The 23408-nt window shown below is 38.5% G+C and overlaps 1 protein-coding gene across 2 annotated transcripts in view; it reads right to left on the bottom strand.

The window, feature by feature from the left end:
- Positions 1–9519, bottom strand: part of LOC121737051 (aldehyde dehydrogenase, dimeric NADP-preferring) — a 54809-nt gene extending 45290 nt beyond the window's left edge. For both annotated transcript variants that reach the window (XM_042128591.1, XM_042128590.1), the window contains exon 1: positions 9412–9519. In XM_042128591.1, the coding sequence (XP_041984525.1) occupies positions 9412–9496 (85 nt within the window). In that variant the 5' untranslated portion in view covers positions 9497–9519. The remainder of the gene's footprint in view (positions 1–9411) is intronic.
- Positions 9520–23408: the final 13889 nt, after the last annotated feature.

Below are 23408 nucleotides of genomic sequence, written 5' to 3'. Positions count from 1 at the left end.
ATTCCGAAGTTAAATTTCACCTTTAATGTGAAAATTATGGTTAAATTTCGATGTGATAGTTATTGTATGAGTCGAATTTCTTGAATTAGGTACCTTATAAATAATTAAAAGAAGTTAAAAAATTGTATATTTAGAAAATTTGATTACACTATAAATATTTCTACACTTTCAAAATTTTGCCGCCCTGGAAAATTTGCCGCCCTGGCCACTAGCCCCGACTGCCTCTAGTGTAAGGCTGCGTTTCCACCAGAGCTGAGCGGAGCTGTGTTGCGAGGAATGTGTTTTTCAGAACCAATAGCATCGCCGCGCTGAGCGATGTCATGGCAAAGTCATGTCAATGAAGCGATTCTATTTGTTTTCAAAAACAAGTTCATTGCAACACAGCTCCGCTTAGCTCTGGTGATGCCTGAAAAAAGGCAGCATAGGCTTAGAACAAACCTACGCGTCAGTGACGGAGCGTCAAGTTGCGTCAAGTTGTCAAATGTGTTTTTTGTATACAAAACACACATTTGACAACTTGACGCTCCGCTTCGCAGTCGCCTAGTCGCGTAGGTTTGGCCTAAGCTATAATCTGCCACTGCGGGTCAGTCGTTCCAAAAGTCGTCTTAATACAATTTCCGATACTTTCAGCGGTTTAAGCTCAAGTAAACGTTAATGATTTCTCCAGGTATTTACGTATAACTACCACATTTTATACTTGATTAACTTCTGAAATTGGGTAATAAAGAGACCGGAAAACGGGCGAGTTTCCATTGGTTTGTTTCATTAGGTTTCATCACTTGCTCAAGACACATACACATTACACATCTTATAGCCTAAACCAGGGGTTCCCAATCTGTGCGCCGCGGCGCCCTGGTGCGCCGTGGTAAGGCAAGAGGGGCGCCGTGAGTCGATCCTCCATGCCTTAACTCCACCCCGCCTAAACTATAATCACTTTGTTTTGTGAGTGTTTATGGTTTTTTTTTTATGAAATAAGGGGGCAAACGAGCAAACGGGTCACCTGATGGAAAGCAACTTCCGTCGCCCATGGACACTCGCAGCATCATAAGAACTACAGGTGCGTTGCCGGCCTTTTAAGAGGGAATAGGGTAAAAGGGGAGGTTAGGGATGGAAAGGGAAGGGAATAGAGGAGGGTGGGGAAGGGAATAGGGGGGGTAGGGAAGGGAATAGGGTAGGGGATTGGGCCTCCCGTAAACTCACTCACTCGGCGAAACACAGCGCAAGCGCTGTTTCACGCCGGTTTTCTGTGAGAACGTGGTATTTCTCCGGTCGAGCCGGCCCATTCGTACCGAAGCATGGCTCTCCCACGTCTAAGTGTGGTAAAAATTAAAATAAATTTCAGATACGGTACTTTAGGCACATGATCCACTGCCTAAGTTAGATGTTTAGGCAGATATAAATTATGATATAGGCAAAATCTTCTTCTCTGGGTAAACTACATTGTTTACCTAGAGAAGCGTGGAAGATACTACATAGTATCTAGACTATAATTATGTGTTATTCAAGGCAATCAATATACAATTATGGCATAGTTGAAACGTGCGATGTATATTATGTCATTATGTACTTAGTAATTAGTATGTCTTTTACCCGTAATTAGCTGGTGGGTACTTTATTTTTCTTATGTATGAAGTAAAATAATAATCCATACTTCCAGAATCTGATGGCAAATTTTGATGGCGGATTTAAAAAAAATATCCTTGATCATTGGATAAATTTTTATATTTGCATGTTTCACACACAGAATAAGCCGCTAAAGGAAAAAAAAAGGATCAAAATTAAAAAGGTTTTATTCCAATCACCCCGGTATTGCTAGAGTAAATTTATTTTCTCACTTTTTGCCATCAGATTCTGGTAGACCCATAATAACTAATATTATAAATGCGAAAGTGTGTCTGTCTGTTTGTTACCTCTTAACACCTATATAATACCGCTGAATCGATTTTGCTGAAATTTAGTCTAAAGATACTTTCAGTCCCGGGAAAGGACATAGGATACTTTTTATCCCGGAAAAATGCACAGTTCCCGCGCGATTAGGCGCAACAGAGTTGTGGGCGTCATCTAGTAAATATTTTTTTTATCTGGTTCTATATAAGTGGATTAAATAAAAATTAAAAATATTCCACTGTTATATCGCGCACACGTGTGTATATGACACGTGTAAATTGCCAATACCACAGATTACTACTGCGACATAGAAAAGCAGGGTCTGTAGACAAGTGGCAAAGCGCTAACTCTAACGCTAACGCTAGCGCTACAAAATGTATGCGATTTGACATAAGTCATCGCTTCGCTAGCGAATACTAATGTCAAATCCATACATTTTGTAGCGCTAGCGCTAGCGTTAGCGTTAGCGTTTTGCCACCTGTCTACGGGGGCTGAAAGTTTACCTATTTGTGAACTTCACAGAGCTCAGAGGTAAGAACGACCAGCAACTATGGAGTTTCGGCCGCGGCACAGAATATATATTAGTAGTACCAAGCTGCGGTTACTTTAGGATGTATCCAGTTCTGAAGGTCTACCTGACCTTCGAGACAGAGCTCAATTTCATAGCTTACATGCTCCGCGGTAAGTAGAGGGATCTCGTCTGCCAGAGCCGGACATTTTACAGGTAAACTTTCAGCTTTTCTAAAATGAGAACGTTCTGGCCGTCACAGACTCTTATCTTATATATTTTATTTTTTGGGGTCTCCAAACCAATACTTGTTTCATGGGGTAACCAATACAGTATGGCCGAGCGATCTCAAAGTCGCACGCGGCCTATAGGCTATAACGCGGCGCGTATCTAATGTACGCCATAGACGTTACAGTCTACCGGAGAGGACCTGTGCAGTTATGCCTGTGCAGGTGTCGCCCAAAAGATATGATTTTTCGATTTTGCGCCGGTCACCTGCACAGGTCCAAAAGCTGCACAGGTCTATTCCCACACACATACCTGCACAGGTGGACCTCTCCGGTAGACCGTAGCATGTATGGCAGCCATTATGTTTTGTGAGTTTAAGTAGTCAGGTTCGTGCGTGATTTATATCAGAAGCAACGTTAATAAAAAATATAAAGGTCAATATCATAATGGGACATCTAGCCTTGCCATTCGTTTTGTATATCTATATATATAAAACTCAAAGGTGACTGACTGACATGGTGATCTATCAACGCACAGCCCAAACCACTGGACCGATCGGGCTGAAATTTGGCATGCAGGTAGATGTTATGACGTAGGCATCCGCTAAGAAAGGATTTTGATCAATTCCACCTCCAAGGGGTTAAATAGGGGATGAAAGTTTGTATATAATAATACTTCTTAACGCGAGCGAAGCCGTGGGCAAAAGCTCGTTTTCGTATAATTCTGATAAGCTAATACGACCAAATGCTCTAAAGGTTCGCGCACATTACGACGCGCTTTTATGACATACTCGATGACCCGGTGAACAATGAACAAACATATTATTTTATAGCTCTTTTATTATAATATAAACCCAGTCCCTCAGTGCCGGTTTTAGCACAACCAGCGCCCTGGACGAGATTCCTTCGGCGCCCAGGGTGCTGGTAGGGGTAAAAGACGTTTTTGTCTGCCTTCGGCACTCCTTTTTATACGTCGCCCCCCCTAACGCCGCTACTGCCTTCCCTGAACGAAGTCTAAAATTAGCCAAATCGGTTTAGCCGTTCTCCAGTCTTAGCGAGATTGTGAATTAGGAAAAAAATAATTTAAAAAAGGCCCTGTCAGTTGTCACATTGTACGCATACATTTAATTATACAGCATAATCCATACTAGTTATAAATACGAAAGTGCATCTGTCTGTCTGTCTGTCACCTCTTTACGCCCAAACCACTGGACCGATTTTGCTGGAATTTGTTAAGGACATACTTAGAATACTTTAAAAACTATGTTTAAAATAATGATGATGTTAGCAATCTCAATATGATTTTTGAAGACCTATCCATAGATATAGGACCTATCCACACGCATAGGTTAGATGAAAAAAAAATAGTTTGCAAAAATCAGTTGTATCTACCCCTAAAATTTTAGTATTTTTTCCATTTTTCCATCAAAATCTTAATGCGGATCACATACTTCATCTACTTACCAAGTTTCTATAGTAGGTGTAGCTCTTAGTGGCTGTGACATACGGACTGACAGACAGACAGACATGACGAATCTATAAGGGTTCCGTTTTTGCCATTTGCCTACGGAACCCTAAAGAGTAGTCGGGTTTTTCCTTGTGTTATTGTTATTATCGATAAACATGACCGGTTTTTTGAGCTAATGAAGGACATTGAAAAAACCGGTAAAATTAATGGCAACGCATAAAAACAGCAAAATATGACATTGAAATAACCAGAAAAACAACCAAATAATTCGCACCAACTTTATAATAAAATTAGCGTAATAGGTTAAATCAGTGTTTTCAACTTTTTTAGAGTTCCGTAGCCAAATGGCAAAAAACGGAACCCTTATAGATTTGTCGTGTCTATCTGTCTGTTCCATCGATATAAACAAAAAGTTTTGTTCGACGTTCGACAACGTTTCTAGCGGAATAGAGCAACAATCTCGAGCTGTCAAACGAAACCGATATTGGTTTTAATCTGTGCGAATTACCCAGGTTCTGGGCCAGGGCGGGGGCAAATCAGATTTTTTATAAGCTAGGTGCTTATAAAGAATAAAAAATTAATAATTTTTAGTTATAAAAATATCCAGAGGGGAGCTGCCCTGCCCCGCGTGGTTAGTTAGTTAACGCGCAAATCATAAAAGTATATTGTGCAGTAACAGTACATTTTTCCGGGACAAAATTTATCCTATTTTCTTTTTCAGGACTCAAAGTATCTACTATCTTTATACCAAATTTCAGCAAAATAGGTTCAAAGATTCAAAGATTTTATTTGCAAACTATACAAACATTGTAAGTAAAGACTTAGTACCTTGTGCAGGCGTTTGCTTAAAAATTGTGAACAAAATACTTCCAGCCGTTTACGCGTGATGTCGTGACCACGCGAAATATAACGTTCCGCGCAGCTTCGCCCGCGTAAATTAGATATTTCGCAAACAAATTAGTCCACGAAAAATAGCCTATGATCCTTCACGTGGTCTACTTCTTATCTGTGCCAAATAACAGAAAAAATGCTCCAGTATTTCGTGAGATAAGCCCTTTCAAATAATTCCCCCGTTTTTTTCCACATTTTCCTCTACTTCTTCGCTCCTATTGGTCTTAGCGTAATAAAATATAGCACTTAGCCTTTCTCGATAAATGGCCTATCTAACACTGAAATACGAGGGCTGCTATTTATGTATCCGGAACTGGCCACTTACAAGAACAATATTTAAAAAGTAATTACAACATTTGAAAATAGAACTCTTTGGTTGAAGAATACATTTTGTTTCATGTGACTGTCAATTATTTTTCCATTGTGGCGTCATTTTGAAAATTGCGTGTCTTCATTTGCCATGGATTTAACGCGTGAACATTTTCGTGCAATGATTTACTACGATTTTCGGCGTGGGCTAAATCAACAACAGTGCTTTATTCAACTCACCGCAACTTTTGGAGATGAAGCACCATCAAAAACCACTGTTTATCACTGGTACAGTGAGTTTAATCGTGGGCGGTCTATGCTCACGGATGAAAATAAAGAAGGTCGCCCAAAAACAGCTGTTGTCCCACAAAATATAGATGCTGTGCGGGAACTAATAATGCGTGATCGTCATGTTACATATCGCGAGATAGAGGCGTCCTTAGGCATAAGTATGACGAGCATACATAAGATATTACACGAACATTTGGCTGTAAAAAAAATATGTTCGCGTTGGATTCCGCACAACTTGACAATCGATCAAAAACGGGCTCGTGTCGATTGGTGCAAAAAAATGATAAAAAATACAACCGTGGTACGTCAAAAGCCGTTTATAATATCTACACAGGTGATGAATCTTGGATCTATGCATATGACCCCGAAACTAAACAACAGTCAACGGTGTGGGTGTTCCAAGATGAGCCGAAACCAACAAAAGTTACTCGTGCAAAAAGTACTTTGAAGCAAATGGTCGCCTGTTTTTTTGGAATTAATGGACATGTGGCTACAGTGCCATTAGAGAATCGTAAAACGGTTAATTCTGAATGGTATACGACCATTTGTTTACCAGAAGTCTTTGAAGAAATAAGAAAGGACAACCGACAACGCAGAATCATATTACATCACGACAATGCTAGCTGTCACACCTCAGCTGAAACAACTCAGTTTTTGGAGGGTCAAAAGATCGAATTGACTGGTCATCCGCCGTACAGCCCTGATTTGGCACCTAACGATTTCTTTTTATTTCCATACGCGAAGAACAAATTACGTGGTCAACGTTTTTCGAGCCGCGAAGAGGCTGTTGATGCATTCAAAATGCACGTTTTGGAGATACCTCAATCAGAATGGAAAAAGTGCTATGAAAATTGGTTCCAGCGTATGCAAAAGTGTGTCGATCATCGCGGCGAATATTTTGAAAAGCAATAAAACCATATTAAATGATATATGTTTGTTTCTTTTTTTAATTCCGGATACATAAATAGCAGCCCTCGTAAATTTTCAAATCGGACCAGTACTTCCTGAGATTAGCGCGTTCAAATAAGCATTTTCAAATAATTTCCCCCATTTTTCCCACATTTTCCACAATTTCTTCGCTCTCATTAGTCTTAGCGTAATAAAATATAGCCTATAGCCTTTTTAGATAAATGGGCTATTTAACACTGAAATAATTTTTTAAATCGGACTAGTAGTTCCTGTGATTAGCGCGTTCAAATAAGCCATTTCAAATAATTTCTCCCGTTTTTTCCACACTTTCCTCTATTTCTTAGCTCTTATTAGTATTAGCGTAATAAAATATAGCCTATAGCCTTCCTCGATAAATGGGCTATCTAACACTGAAAGAATTTTTTAAATCGGATCAGTAGTTTCTGAGATAAGCGCGTTCAAACAAACAGACAAACTCTTCCCAATTATAATATTAGTATAGAAGTATAGATGACAGATTTTTTTGTGTATCTGCTGGTAGCGCCCTCTGCTTCTATCTTTGCGTAATATATCCTATTGTGCTGAAATCGATGATAAGACAAAACGGAGAAGTTTTTCTGGCGTTTATTTCTCGGTTCTTGAGATACAGTCTATAGACAGACAGACAATATGTCGGAGTCTTAGTAATAGGGTCCCGTTTTTATTAACCTTTGGGTACGAACCCTAAAAAGTATTAAAACATTTTTGTTTAATTAATAATCATAATATGTAAAACTAGTTATTTTATTTTTATTATTAGAGATACGCGGATTACTGCATTTATAATATAAATTACTACTTACATAAATATTTAAGTTTGCATAATGCAATTATGTATTATAATAATTTACCTGAGGAAATAAAAAGAAAATATTATTATAAATTTTAATTATACATAAAAGCATTTTAAAATCATTTATTTTGTCTTTTGAAATTAAATTATGTACGTGAATTTTTTCGTTAGCTGAGGCGGATTTTTTTTCTACCGAAATTTTATTTTGTTGATACATTAACGTGTTTTTGCGTTGAACCAATACTGTTGAAGTTCACGCCTGCAACTCCGTTGCGCCAAAATTCGTCAATAGCGCAGGAACCGTACATGTTTCTGGAATAAAAGTATCCTTCCTATGTCCATTCCTGGGACTCAAAGTATCCCCATACCAAAAATTAAATAGGTGCAGTGGTTTAGGCGTGAAGAGGTAACATACAGACAGACACACTTTTTAATATTTTTTATAATATTTTATAATTTTTCGTGTCGCTTTAAAACCTTCCCTGGACTTCTACGAATATTTTAAGACTAAAATCAGCCCAATCCGTTCAGCCGTTTTCGAGTTTCAGCGCGACTAACACATTTGGAAATCCATTTTTATATATAAGAAGAAGATATACTACCTATTAAAAATATATATTATGAATTAAAATTGTTAGCTATATAAAATCAGTTTACTTGTTTACACTTGGTTTAACGTAAACAATAATAATTAATTACTGACTAAGGCGACACGGCAGCTCAGCACTCAGCAGTCAATTGTATACATTGTGGAACAATCCAAACTACTTTATTATAATTATTAATTACTACTTGTCTGTCTGTCACCTCTTCACCGCTGGACTTGGACGGGCGACACTTTGTTGTCCAAAGAAGGACTAGGCAGGGCCGGTTTTAGCACTACCAGGCACCAGCGCCCTTGGCGAGATTGCTTCGGCGCTCAGGGTTCATGGTAGTGTTGAAAAAATTGGCGCCCTTTTGTTTGTTCCCAATGATTCACACGCTGTAAACTATTTGTGCAACAGAGTCTTCTAGTCATAAATAAAAAAAAAGTAAAAAAGTTTTTATTTTATTTCCTGGCTCTTACAAGACGTAAGTAGGTAATAAAAAACAATCATATTCATTTCAGTTTAAAAAGGTAAACGACCCTATTACCTTCCTTTTAATTATGGTTATTTTATTTCCCACTTCTAATAATTAAGTAGTAATCATTTATTAATCTGTGCTACCTTTCTTCTGATCAATTTTATTTGGTCCTACGCCGACTTGAAGACAGTACTTTTAGCGTGTTTCTCGGAGTTCTTGATATGAAATGGTTAGTTGTTTATTCATAGAAACGGTTTAGTTATTATACTTCAGACTTTTGATCGAAGACTTCAGAGTAATTTTTATACCTGTGGGATGCGAAGGACCTATTAGCATCCAAAACTAATATTAATTATTATTATCTTATATCTTTAAACGAGCAATTCTTGTATATTATATATCAAATATAATTGGAATCTCGGAATCGGCTCCAACGATTTTTATGAAATCCATACTTCCATACTAATAATTTAAATGCGAAAGTGTGTCTGTCTGTCTATCTGTCCCTCTGTCTGTCTGTTACCTCTTCACGCTCAAACCGCTGAACCGTTTTTGCTGAAATTCGGCATGGAGATACTTTGAGTCCCGGGAAAGGACATAGGATACTTTTTGTCCCGGAAAATGCACGGTTCCGCCGCGATAACCGAATTTTGGCGCAACGCGACGGAGTTGCGGGCGTTAGGTATCTATAAATAGTAAACAATTTAAAGGTCATTCTGAAACTCCGATATAAAATAAATCTTGTTGTATCGGCTTATTCCCAGTTTCCACCACCAACTTTTACATTGGGATAGACAGGGTAATTTTGGTACCAATAGATTATGTTAGTAACAATAATTATTTTGTAACAATATTTAATTAAATTCTTCGTTTGATTACACTATAATGCATACGTGGTTACAGGAATACTACAGGGAGAACATGAAAACAAAACAATCAAACTAACCTCAAAAACCCAAAACATTTGAAAATAGAACAAAAGCGGGAGAATTTTTGGCGGGAGAAAGTATTTTTTTTTATTTACCGTTCATGTCGTATGTTTTCTCCAGTTCGGGCTCTATGATCACTCTCACTTCACTACAGGCGTGCTCGAGCGCCGGCGGACTCATCGCAACTGCTTGTGACTTGTCTCTACTATCTGGCTACACGCACTGCACCGGCCTTGACATATCGGCTGCGTTCCAGAAGACGTTAATTTTGACCAAAACGCTCAAAACGTCCCCTTCTGCCGTTCCATTTGACGACCGCGGTCGTGTTGATCGCGGCTATGACGTCACTCATGACGTCATCATTTTCGCTCTAAACGACCCTCGATGAAGATGGGTCAATGTGGTCGTTCTAGTTTTTTTTTAAATTTTAACGTAACTATATCGCGAAAGCCATGTTCGGAAAGTTTTCACGACAGAGTAGAGACAAAAAACTTTATATTATTTCATTAAAAATAATATTTTAATTGAAATATGTATATTAAATGAAATAACATTTTATGAAATATTTTGATTGGAAAATAAATTGTTTTAAATGAAAGGTCAAATGATTTCTTATAAAATATAATACTAATTTTCATCTCTCCTATACCTGTTGACCTCGTACTTGACTAAGCATTACGCGGTATTGTTACCTAACGTTTAATAATATGTGACAATAGTCAATATTCAACGTATGTGGTTTTGTTATTAAAATATGATTCAATGTGAAAACTCAAATACATATACTTAAGTAATAAAAGTTTAACTATATTAAAATATTAAAAAATGTAATACTAAAAACGAAACAAATATAATATTATGTATTTTATTTGTAAAATAAATGTAACTATAAACAATTACTTTTATTTACGACTTGAAGAAAAGGATCGTAATATCCAAGTTCGGTTCAATGTACCTATGTATAAAAAAAAATTATAGTTCTTTTTTTAAACTTTTCTCAAAACGCTCAAAACGATCCATAATCCGTTCCACTTGGGTTTGTATCACTGACGCTCACATGCTAGTGGAACGGGAAAAACTACAGTCTTGAGCGTTAGCGTTTCAACGTCATCTGGAACGTAGGGATCGACACAAACAATAATAAAGAAACTAGGCTGCGCTTGCACATCCGTTCAGTGATAAGACTTAAGAGCTCTGAGATTGTGATGCTGTAAGATTCTACTGATACAGCTGAAGATGAGAAAGCTAAAGTTCAGTTCTATTTGGAATGGCTACTTTAACTTACTCTCATAAAATTAGCGATTATTATGGTTGCTTTACATCATATACCTACATTATATCAAAGTTATCATCTAATAGCGTTTTGAATTGCCCCTGGGCACATAATATATATTTGCCCTGGGCAGGGCAGGCAGGGCCAGCTGAATGGATACGGAAATAGCCGAACAAAACCGGTGATCTACGAAGCACATAGACTTAACTGTAGTAGTGCAATACGTAGTTTATGTTCTTAATTTAAACTTCGGCTATTTTCGTGTCCGTTCGGCCCGCCATGGCACATGCCTACCCTGCCCCGGGACAAAGTAAGTATCGAACAAACTGAGTACCAACTACCAATTACAAAGTAAAATAAATTTTAAAAAGATTTGGTGGGTGAAAATTGAAACGGTGTAAAAATTTACAGGTTGACGTTTAAAATATAATATTAGGACGGTTTAAAAAAAATTAAGAGCAATCTCTTCCCAATAATTAAATTTTATTGTTCTAATATTTTTTAATAAGTACAAAACTTCCGAATTGCGTAAAAAACGAAATCTTATCCACTTATCAAATTACTATTAATCTTATGACCTATCAAATAATTAATTAAGTATTACAATATTATGCAAATAGTTTCATTAAAGTCGGCGCGATGTAAGTATAAAATATAAATTATTTTTTGTTGTATTTCTTACGCCTACGATAATCCATAAGCAATACAATGAAATATGGCTCAGATACATTTTTTTTATAGGTTTATCTAGTATTAACTAATTTTTTATGTACCATCGAGGAAGTTGATTCCTATGCAATTGACAGACCAACGTTATTTGGTCGAATATGTCAATTCAATGTTAATTGTGATCTGTCAGCTGGGTTTGACGTAACGCAACCAAACTACTTAGGTCCCCGATTTGCATAGGAATCAACTTCTCTGATAGTACTTAATCAATTTTTATCTGGCGATCTTTGGGCATAATATTTTGTCGTATGTAAGGTACAAAACTTTTTTAACGGAAGTATGCATCGTCGACAACATATATTATAAATTTTAACTAATTATTATACACATACAAAAGGGTGAAAAAATGCTACGTGCTACGGCTACGCAAGCAATTTCGTCCAGGGCGCTGGTAGTGCTAAAATCGGCCCTGGTGCTACGTAAACCGCACGAATATCCTGTTTGAAAAGGACAGGAATAAAATAAAAAAATCGGCCAAGTGCGAGTCAGACTCGCGCACGAAGGGTTCCGTACCGGTGAAGAGCGACAGTAGACAAAAAATAGTGTTTTTTGTATGGGAGCCCCCGTTAAATATTTACTTTATTTTTAATTTATTACTTATTAAAGTACTATTATAATTAAGGATTTTGTGAAAATTTCAAGTGCCTAGCTGTTACCATTATTGATTACGAGCAAAAAAGGCCAAAAATATAACGTTTATTGTACGGGAGCCCCCCTTAAATATTGACTTTATTTTATTTTTAGTATTTGTTGTTATAGCGGCAACACACGGACAGCTGATGGACGATGTTTTCTACAAGGCCAGGGGAAATGCTATGCGTATCTCCGGCGGATTGGGGACATCGGCCGGGACATGTGGGATTCCCCACGCTTCACAAATTACACGTCTGAAACTAACTAAGCTAAACTTCTGAAAGCCACAGACTATGTAAATCTGTTGCCGCTAACAACAAATACTAAAAATAAAATAAACTAAATAATTAAGGGTGGCGGCTCCTATACAAAACTCACAATTTTTGCCTATTTTTGCTCTATAATTTGCTTCATGCGCGAAGGTTTTTTAATGACGTTGATCAAAACATAAAGGAATCCTACTATCCTACTTCCTACTAATATTATAAAGGCGAAAGTTTGTTTGGATGTATGGATGTTTGTCACTCTTTCACGCAAAAACTACTGAACGGATTTTAATGAAACTTTACAACAATATAGCTTATACATCAGAATAACACATAGGCTACAATTTTAACCGAATTTCAAAATGTTCAACGATTACTCGGCCATTTGTTAACTGATTTTCAAAATTTTTCTTTTGGTATACAGGGTATCATCCCAATTTGTTATATTCACAAAAGAGGTGATCTGATGAAGGATCCATAAGTAATCGAGGGAACTCCTAAAATTTATAGGGAAACATGTGGTGACTTCGGTTTCGTGAGAAGTATTCTAAGCATATGCTACCAACAAGTAAGATTTTGCACCGAGGTATACCTGGTATCCGTGGTTCCAAGTTTGGGAGTTTCGGCGTTGTTTTAAGAACGGAAAGCATATGCTACTATGCAAATTACATTCATCATCATCATCACTACCATATTATACCATGCATCGTCCTATGGTTATGACTTATGAGCCCCCTGTTATTGGTACTTTTCATAGTCTTTTAGATCGAGACTCGAGTTTGTCAAGCGATAATTAAAAAAAATCTATACCTAATATTATAAACCTGAAAAGTATGTTTGCTTGAACGCGTATCTCAGGAACTACAGGTCCGATTTAAAAACTTATTTCAGTGTTAGATATCTTATTTATCGAGTAAGACTATATTATATTATCACGATAAGACTAATACGACCGAAGAAACTCAGGAAAATGTGGGAAAAACGGGGGAAATATTAGAAATTACGAACTACTGGAGCAATTTTTATGGCAATATTTGGCACAGATATAGAGTAGACCAAGTGAAGGGAGTAGGGACATGAGCTATTTTTTATGGGAAAATGTATGGTTTCCGTAAAATTCCTAATTTACGCGGGCGAAGCCGCGCGGGACATCTACTTAGTCAACAATACCACAACAATACTGTGAAAAAGATATACTTAACAATCGTGTCAGAAAACCTTTGAAACTGGGAATTAATTTATATTATTATTCGTATTGTATTAAATTTCTATAAAATATTATTTGTATTATAATTATTCCTATGTTCGTTTGTTTTTTAGCCCTTCATACATAAATTACTGAACTGATTTTAACGGGAATGAAGAGGAGATACTTAGCTACTTTGAGTTCTGGAAAAGGTCATAAAATATTTTTTTAAGCTGAAAATTTATTGTCTCAAAAAGAAAGCCCTTTTGTACATACTTACCTTAAAAATTTATGGAATTTTTTTTTTCTCAGAATTTGCAAAGAATGGCACTATAACAATGTTAACAACAATAATATTATGTACCTACCGAGTAATTTGCATATAAAATTACAAATTACAGCACTAACCTAATTACTATCCTACATACATAATATATTTAAAAAATAAATTAAAGTTATAAATTTTTATGAATAACAATGAAATTTTGTATTTGCAAATTGTAAGTACTATAGGTAGGTACGCGGGAACCGTAAAATTTCCGGAGTAAATATTTATTTTTCCGGTACACCTCTCACCTGGGATCGAACCTGCACCCTCTCGAGCTTTTTTCGTGTGCTAATCAAACTTATTAATTATAAGATTTACCCGAGACAAACGGAAAAAGTTACACGATTTGTTAGGGTTCCGTAGTCAACAAGGAACCCTTATAGTTCCGGTCTGTCCGTCCGTCTGTTTGTCTGTCTGTCCTTCTGTCCGTCTGTCCGTCTGTCCGTCTGTCCGTCCGTCCGTCCGTCCGTCTGTCCGCGGTTTTGCTCAGAGACTACAGGACCTACAAAGCTGTAATTTGGCATTAATGCACATAATATTAATGATGCCGACAAAATAGTACATGAAATCTTAAAAAAAATATTTTTTTATGGTACCTTCCCTACACATCAAGCGGGATGAATTTTTTTCACGTCCACCCCATCGTGTGGGGTGTCGTTGGATAGGTTTTTAAAAAATATAATGAGTATTCATAGATCATTTTCCGATTTAGGGATCCGTTTGTGAAATATTAAGTTTTAAAGTGGAAAAAATCGTTAGAGTCCAGTGTCCCCCCTTAACTTCTACCAGCTAAACGGTTGCTTCTGGAAATGTGAAAAAATTGTAGGAAATATGCTGAATTTAAAAGGAAAACTATCACGGCTAAGAAGACTTCATAAGTTTTTGAGTTACTATAATAACTCAAAAACTTATGAAGACGATCAACTAAAAAAAATATGTATACGGCGAAGTATACATATAGGAACTTTTCGTTCAAATTCCTTTGAACGCAGTTTTTATTATTCGTAGTTTGAACGTAACGGAAATGATGACGTTTAGTAGTGTGGAACACGTTATAAATGTACATTTACCATTGACCAAACAAAAATTATCAAAAACAAGTGGTACTACGTAACCCTATATTGCGCGTGGCCCGACACACACTTGTTCTCTATGTTTTTTCTTATTGAAAACAGTATTTTGCACATTTGTATTAGTGATTACTAAGGGCCTGTTTCACCGCTTCCTGATAAGGTGCCAGATAGGCTTACTTGACAGATCTTCTATACTCTATGTGTCAAGTTAAGTGTTGGATAGCCTTATAAGGAAGTGGTGAAACAGGCCATTAATATTTTACCTAATCAACGCACACAAATCCATACTAATATCATAAAATTTTATCTGTCTATCTGTTCTTCTGTATCTTCACGACCAAACCACTGAACCGATTTGGCTAAAATTTGGTATGGAGATACTTTGAGTCCATGGAATGGACATAGGATACTTTTTATTCCGGAAAAATGAACGGTTTCCACGTAATAAAGGAATTTCGGCGCAACAGAGTTAGGGGCAAAATTGCGGATGATTTGTACTATCAAGAAGTTGATTCCTATGCAAATCGGGGACCTAAGTAGTTTGGTTGCGTTACGTCAAACCCAGCTGACAGATCACAATTAACATTGAATTGACATATTCGAACAAATAACGTTGGTCTGTCAATTGCATAGGAATCAACTTCCTCGATGGTACAATACAATTCTAGTATTGTACAAATCATCCACAATGGATGCAAAGGCCTTTTTGTACTGAATTACTGATTATTACGCAACAGTTATGTAAAATGTTAACAAACAAAGATCAATGAAATTGGTTCCAGTCAAAGATTTGATGCCATGTTTACATAAGAAAATAAAACAGTGAAAGTAAACTCTTTTCTTTGACCGAAAATTGTTGTTGTGACTTTCCGATCTTTGCCGCAACTCGCAAGGGACCGCGTACGATATAAATTAAATCCAAATAAAATGCCACTTTTTTATGAAAACAAACTGAAATATGAAAATAAATCAAAAACCTCTTAATTTCATAAAAATTAACCTTATTGCTGCTGCGGAACCCTTCATGGGCGAGTCCAACTCGCACTTGGCCGGTTTTATTTTATATAAAATAAGGGGGCAAACGAGCAAACGGGTCACCTGATGGAAAGCAACTTCCGTCGCCCATGGACACTCGCAGCATCAGAAGAGCTGCAGGTGCGTTGCCGTCCTTTTAAGAGGGAATATTGTAATAGGGGAGGGTAGGGATGGGAAGGGAAGGGAATAGGGGAGGGTAGGGAAGGGAATAGGGTAGGGGATTGGGCCTTCGGTAAACTCACTCACTCGGCACAGCTTCTGTGAGAACGTGGTATTTCCCCGGTTGAGCCGGCCCATTCGTGCCGAAGCATGTCTCTCCCACGTATATGACCACTTTATGACCTAGGCAGCGACGGCAGCGACCCTATACCCATATGGCGGTAGAGAATGAAACCTATAAAACCGGCCAAGTGCGTGTCGGGCCACGCGCAATATAGGGTTCCGTAGTACCGCTTGTTTTTAGGGTTCCGTACCCAAAGGGTAAAAACGGGACCCTATTTCTGAGACTTCGATGTCTGTCCGTCTATCCGTCTGTCTGTATGTCTCTAGGCTGTATCTCAGAAACAGCTATAAGCTAGACTTCTCAAATTTTCACAGATTGTGTATTTCAACAAACACTAAAAACGAAATAAAATAAATATTTTTTCGGCCTATTTTGCTCTATGTCAATAATGGAAACAGGTAGGCACTCTAGGCACTTGAATTTTTCACAAAGTCCTTTGTTATATTTGTACTTTGATATTTAATTTTAATTATAATTATTTAATTAAAGATTTTAATTATAATATTAAAATAAAATAAAAAATTAAGGGGGGCTCCCATACAAAAAAAAACTCAATTTTTGGCCAATTTTTGCTCTATAACGGTACGGAACCCTTCGTGCGCGAGTCCAGCTCGCTCTTGGCCGATTATTTAGTTTACTGAACTACATAGTTATCAATTCGACACGTATAATACTTTTGTATGTAAGGTACCATGAAAACAAATTTTTTTAAAAGCCGAATTACAGCTCCTATAGTCTCTGAGCAAAACCGCGGACAGACAGACGGACGGACGCACAGACGCACAGACAGACGGACGGACAGACCGAAACTATAAGGGTTCCTTGTTGACTACGGAACCCTAAAAAGTACTTAATAATTATAAATTAATTCAGATTATTATATCTAAAACATTAATTCATTTTCAAAAATTAATAATAATTAACAAAATGTATTATTTTCTCCATAAATATTTAAAAAGTCTCATTTCATATTCTTTTTATTTCTACTGTCGATGTCGGGGTGAAACCTTGTCAAATGCACTGTTAATTACAGTTCGAGTGAGTAAAACAACACGTGTGCTTGTAACTTTGTTATAACTTTTATAGCCTGAAAGAAGTCGCTATTTTTAACTGATACTTAGTATCTTATTATCGCGTTGACAGCTCGCTGACTGACGGCGCTTGACACCGATAATCGAAATGTATGAAGTTCTATGATTATATTATAATCTTTTAATTTATATTATTTATAACAAAAAATTAAAACCGACTTCCAAGGTGAAAACAATAATAATATGAACTAAAAAGTATTAAATAAGTAATAACTCTTACTCTTTAATATTGCCTTTTTCAGAATTCATCTAAATCTTAACTATTTCTGTACATACTACAGTCTTCATTACTTTGAAGTCGGTACCAGTCCCAAAAGTTTCAGATATTCTGACATTGCATTGACTGAACTCACGATTAAATTTAAGCTGGTACGCTAATTTAATCGTGAGTTCAGTCAATGCAATGTCAGAATATCTGAAACTTTTGGGACTCCTATAACAAAATAATAATTTTAAAAATCGGTCCACAAACAGTGAAACAATCATCAAAAACATCAGCTTCGATGCAAAATATCACGAAAAGTACCACTAATAGGGTCATAATGTGATGACCCATGGTATAATTATAATTGTGATGATGATGATGATTAATCATATTGATATATTGGCTTTTGCTTTCAGTGGTTAAAACAACGCAAAAATCCCCGAACCTGTATCTATAAGGATTCAAAAGTTCTGTTGGGTACCTTCGGATCCAGGGTATAACCTGGTAGTATGTTCCGAAAAAGTTGAAATCACTATATGTTTCCATACAAATTTCAAGGAGTCCCCTCGATTCCTCAAGGATCCCATCATCACCACTTTTGTGAACATGGTACCCAATTCGAGTTAAACCCTATACTTACAACACAAAAAGATTTGAAAATCGGACCACAAACATAGTAGCTGAGTAATCGTTGAACATACAAAAAAAAAAGATACATACAGCCGAACGTAATATTACCTCCTCCTTTTTGGAAGTCGGTACGGCTACGCATTTGAAAACGCTGCTGACTGCCGTACTCAGAAACATTTCATGATGATTAAACTATTTAATCAAGAGTTTGACGAACGTATGGGGCTCAGGGCCGGGACACAAAAACACGATACGACGTCGTGTCGTACCACGACGCGGCGTCGTTTCACGATGCGACGTCGTGTCGTGGGAATCCACGACGAGCATCGTAAAAAACTACGTTACGACATCGTAAGGCCGCGTCCCCCTCATGCCGGCACTCGACATAAATATGGCGGCTGACACGGCGCGGCGCCACCGCCACCGTGTTATGTTCGGGCCACACTAACGTTTAACGTCAATGCCCAACAACGCGACAATTATTGCGATAATTTTAACGCGAGTGGGTGGCTGCACTTGAACGGTCAACGTTTAATGCCCAACGGCGATGTAAACGGCGTTGAAAACGGCGTTGATTTTAATTAAGCGACTTCAAAAAAGGAGGTTATCAATTCGACGCGTATGTATGTAACATTCCAGAACTGCCTAATTTTCGTATATCAGCGTCTGAACAAATGTGCCAAAATATTTCAAAAGTGTAGGTATTAATGTACGTAAGTAGGTATGTATGTATGTATGTTTTTATGTTTGTGTTCGCATATCTCTGGAACTACCATTGCGATTTCAGTAAATCTTTTTTTGTTGTACTAGATATATACTAGATATAACTTAGGGAATAGTGCAAGTTGCATCAAAATTGGTTCAGTAGTTTTGGAGGTAGGGCGATTTAATTCTAAATTACGTACAATTTTTAAGTTGCTTTTATCTTTTTATAATGTTAATTAATTTATTCAAAAGGTAATAATTCTATTATTCGTCGTCAAGCATCACTTTGCATTCCACGATTCTTGTAACTTTTGAGTTTCAGATTCCACAAACATGGTTAGGTTTGCAAAATCTCAAAAAAAAAGCAATTACTTTCTCATAAGGAGTAACTAGAGTGGAGTGAAGACTGAAGACTCCATTACCAAAGTACGTATTTAAATTTATAAAACGTGCGATTTAAATGCAAACAAGTCTAAGCCAACACGTGTGATCCCGTCGTGCTCTCAACGCAAAGTGACGATACGTAGTGTGGCCGCTTCAACGCATTAATTCTCGCGTTAATCTCTTTGATGTACCGCCACTAGAGCTATCGTCAAACGGCAAACGGCATTGTAAACGCCGTTGAAAATTATCGCGTTAAATTGTGGCTACACCTACGGCTAGCGTCCAACAACGCGATAATTAACGGCGTTTGACGTTAGTGTGGCCCGAACATGACGGCACGACGCCACTACCGTGATACGGTACGGTGCCGCACCGTGTCACGGTGCCGCGTACGGTGCGCCCTGTGCCGACCCGCGTCCCTATTCAGTCGATACTTGCGCTCGAACAAAAGTGCTTTAATCTGGATATCGCGAAGGATTATTCTCTTGTTGTTACAGACGAAGATTGAAAAAGAATCAGATGTCTGATGGGGACGCGGCCTAACGTGCCACGTATTTATTTATTACTCTATGATAATATCTTCATTTAATTACAGTTATTATGTAATTAATAATTGTCTATGCGGCAATAAGAATTTCATACATCAGGCCATCAGCGCCGACGGTACGCGTGCGGTCGGCGTAAGACTAAAATGTTTTTAACAAGTTTATTTGTTAATGTTATAACTTAATCAATAATCTATTATTATTTACCACTTAAGATTATTATATAATATATTGGAGGAAAACAAGCATATAATTTTGTTGGTGTATTTTCCTCCGTGCGGGCTCCGTCCCAAAACTTTGAATTCACCAACGTGAAAGGTTCAAAAATTAATATTTGAAAAATGCGGTCCGTAATACTTCGTTTTGTAATGTGCTCGTTCAAGCAATTTTCCACGTTCTGCTGACTTCTTTGTAATAAAATGACATCATAGAATCAAATCTAATTAGTAATTACCTGCTAGTTGCTACAGATAATTAATCTATTCTATACTAATATTATAAAGCGGAAGAGTTTATTAGTTTGTTTGTTTGTACGCGCTAATCTCAGGAACTACTGGTCCGATTTGAAAAATTCTTTCAGTGTTAGATAGCCCAGTTATCGAGAAAAGTTATAGGCTATTTAAACTTATAAAAACTAATAGGAGCGAAGAAATACAGGAAAATATGGAAAAAAACGGGGGAAATTATTTGAAAGGGCTTATCTCATGAACTACTAGAGCATTTTTTCTGTTATTTGGATCAGATAAGAAGTAGACCACGTGAAATATCATAGGCTTTTTTTGTGGACTAATTCTTCTGTAAAATATCTAATTTACGCGGGCGAAGCCGCGCGGAACGTCTAGTATCCACAATCCACATAAATATAAAAATTATGTCCAACGTCAGTACTTTAATTTACAAGGTTTTTATGTTATTGCTAATAACCCTGTAATAGGTTAAATCATATACCTAGCAACTAATTTGCTTATAATGAATGTATAATATCATTTTTGCCATAACTTGCTAGCTATTTGCTCACAGCTTCGCCCTAATACAATGTCCCAAAGAAAATTTGTACTAATAGGGAATCAATTATCAACACAGCCTGCTATCATCATTGTGCTGTCGTCAACTACAGCTGCGGCGAGTGTGCATGTACAATGGCTGGGTGAGGAAATTAAACACAGATTACTGTATAACTGAACACTACTACTCTGGCGGCTGCTGGTGGAGAAGTGATCGTCGCTGTAGTCGGGCGACCACTCTAACTATTCCCAACTACCTCCCTAGTAGGCGCGTCCATCTTTAATTATCAATGCACTACATCATCTAAGATTACTTAAGTATGGTACCCGTCCACGTCTGATAATAATAATAACTAGATAATGAACTTCGTATCACTTCCCGCTTGATATAAACCTTCCTTGAACTTCCACGAATATTTCATGACTACAATTAGCCAAATCGGTTCAGCCGTTCCCGAGACTTAGCGAGACTAACAATATTTAAAATTCACTTATTGATATAGATTAATCAGTTTTTTTAATATAAAATAAGGGGGCAAGCGAGCAAACGGGTCACTTGATGGAAAGAAGCACGGAATATATAACGAAAGAAGCAACTTCCGTCGCCCATGGACACTCGCAGCATCAGAAGAGCTGCAAGTGCATTGCCGGCCTTTTAAGAGGGAATAGGATTGTAGGGTAGGGTTGGTAAGGAAGGGAATAGGGAAGGGTAGGGAAATCAATAGAGTAGGGGATTGGGCCTCTGGTAAACTCACTCACTCGGCGAAACACAGCGCAAGCGCTGTTTCACGCCGGCTTTCTGTGAGAACGTGGTATTTCTCCGGTCGAGCCGGCCCATTCGTGCCGAAGCATGGCTCTCCCACGTATAACGTGGGAATCAGTGACTGTTTTTTGTTGGAGAAGGTTTTTTTTTTATCAGGAAGGGGAAAGGCTCTATGCGTGCCCCGGGTTGAGGGATGTGCCTCAGTTGAGCTGAAGTACCCCGGGGGTATGTAAGGCTGGCCGGCGAGAAGCGCCAGCCGACACACGAAAAGCACCTGCGGTTTGCCACCAGTCGTTTGAACAGAGAGTGTCCCGGATCTGTCTGAGTTCTAACACAGGACCACGACCGGCCGGTTCACCTCAAGGGACCGGACATTTACCAAAATAAAGGAATACTACGACGATCTAAAGTGTTCTCTTAGGCGCCGGGACTGGCCAAATCCGGGAGGTGCCCATTATCTCCCGGAGCCCACCACGAGTTTCCGACACTTTTTTTCCTGCATATCAAATGAGTGTGACGTATCAGCTCTAGTAGACAAGTGGCAAGCGATTATCGTTAACGCTAACAAAATGTATGTGATTTGACATATTTTAAGTCATCGCTTCGCTAGCGAATATTACTATAAATGTCAAATCCCATACATTTTGTGGCGTTTACGATAATCGCTTGCCGCTTGTCTAGGCCCTACTAACAAACCTGAATCCACTGGCGCGGCGTTGTTGCCGGCATCCTCAATGTCGATCACGTACATTTTGCACGTCTCGCTCCTGCCGCATTAACGTTAATACTGCTTGAAGTTAGGTTCAGACTTCAGTCGATATTATGAGCAGTAATGAATTATAAATCACTTCGAGGCGTTGGAAGTTAATGGCGCGGCTGAACGCGACTTCGCATGGATAAGGCTGGATTTGTACTATGCGTCTGCGAGAACGAACCGTTTGGCCGCTAAGCCGCAATAGATGTTAAGCGGGCTCCACAATCGCGGCTCGAAAGCCTGCGAAGACCGCGAATCCTGAGTGTGGATGGTTACGCGGCTTTGTGTTCGCGCTTCGCGGCTTTCCCCGTCCGGTGTCTGTTTTTTGGCCCGCGACAAAGGGCTCGCGAAGCACGAACGCGAACGTCATCCACACTCGCTTTTATTCGCTGTCGCACAAAATGTCAGACCAGCAGCAACAGTGACTTCAACGTCCATTTTACTCTATAATGCGCGAACGTAGAGAAGATTGCGAGTGTAGAGGGCCGTATTTGTTCGCGTCGTGTCACGGCGCGTTGCATCCGTGAATCGCGGCCGCAATTCGCGCCATGAGTGTGGAGCCCGCACGATTTATTACGGTCGCGCTGTCGCGTGTTCTTTTGCTAGTAATCTCGCAATGTAATCTTCAAACCGCGCGTCCAGGGGGAACCTCAGATTATTAAAAAATCGCGAGCCTAATGCGGGCTCCACAATTCCTTACAGAGATTACTTACCTGGTGATTCTATAACTTTCATGAAAATGAAAGCCATGCTTCGTGGGAGAGCCATGCTTCGGCACGAATGGGCCGGCTCGACTGGAGAAATACCACGGCCTCACAGAAAACCGGCGTGAAACATCGCTTGCGCTGTGTTTCGCCGAGTGAGTGAGTTTACCGGAGGCCCAATCCCCTACCCCCCTAGAAATGCCGCAGTTGAAAAACAATTTGTTACCCCAGGAGGGTACCAACTGCGTTGGAGAATCCCTCTCTGGACGTCCATGCTCAGGAACCCCTGGAACTGAACGTGGACGTCCAGGCTGCCCCTCGTATTCTGGGGAGGGCAAAACTGCGCTCCAATCTGCTCGGGGCAAGAGCAAACACACAAAGGCACCCCCCTCGATATTAAACATGGACTTTTGTAACATCAGGGGATTACACTCCAACCTTAATGCCGTCCATTACCACCTTGAGACGGCAAAGCCGGCTTTGCTCTTTTTAACCGAGACG

This window comes from Aricia agestis, chromosome 20 (genome assembly GCF_905147365.1).
Source record: "Aricia agestis chromosome 20, ilAriAges1.1, whole genome shotgun sequence".
Taxonomy (NCBI): Eukaryota; Metazoa; Arthropoda; class Insecta; order Lepidoptera; family Lycaenidae; genus Aricia; species Aricia agestis.
This window is presented reverse-complemented; position numbering and strand designations above follow the sequence as displayed.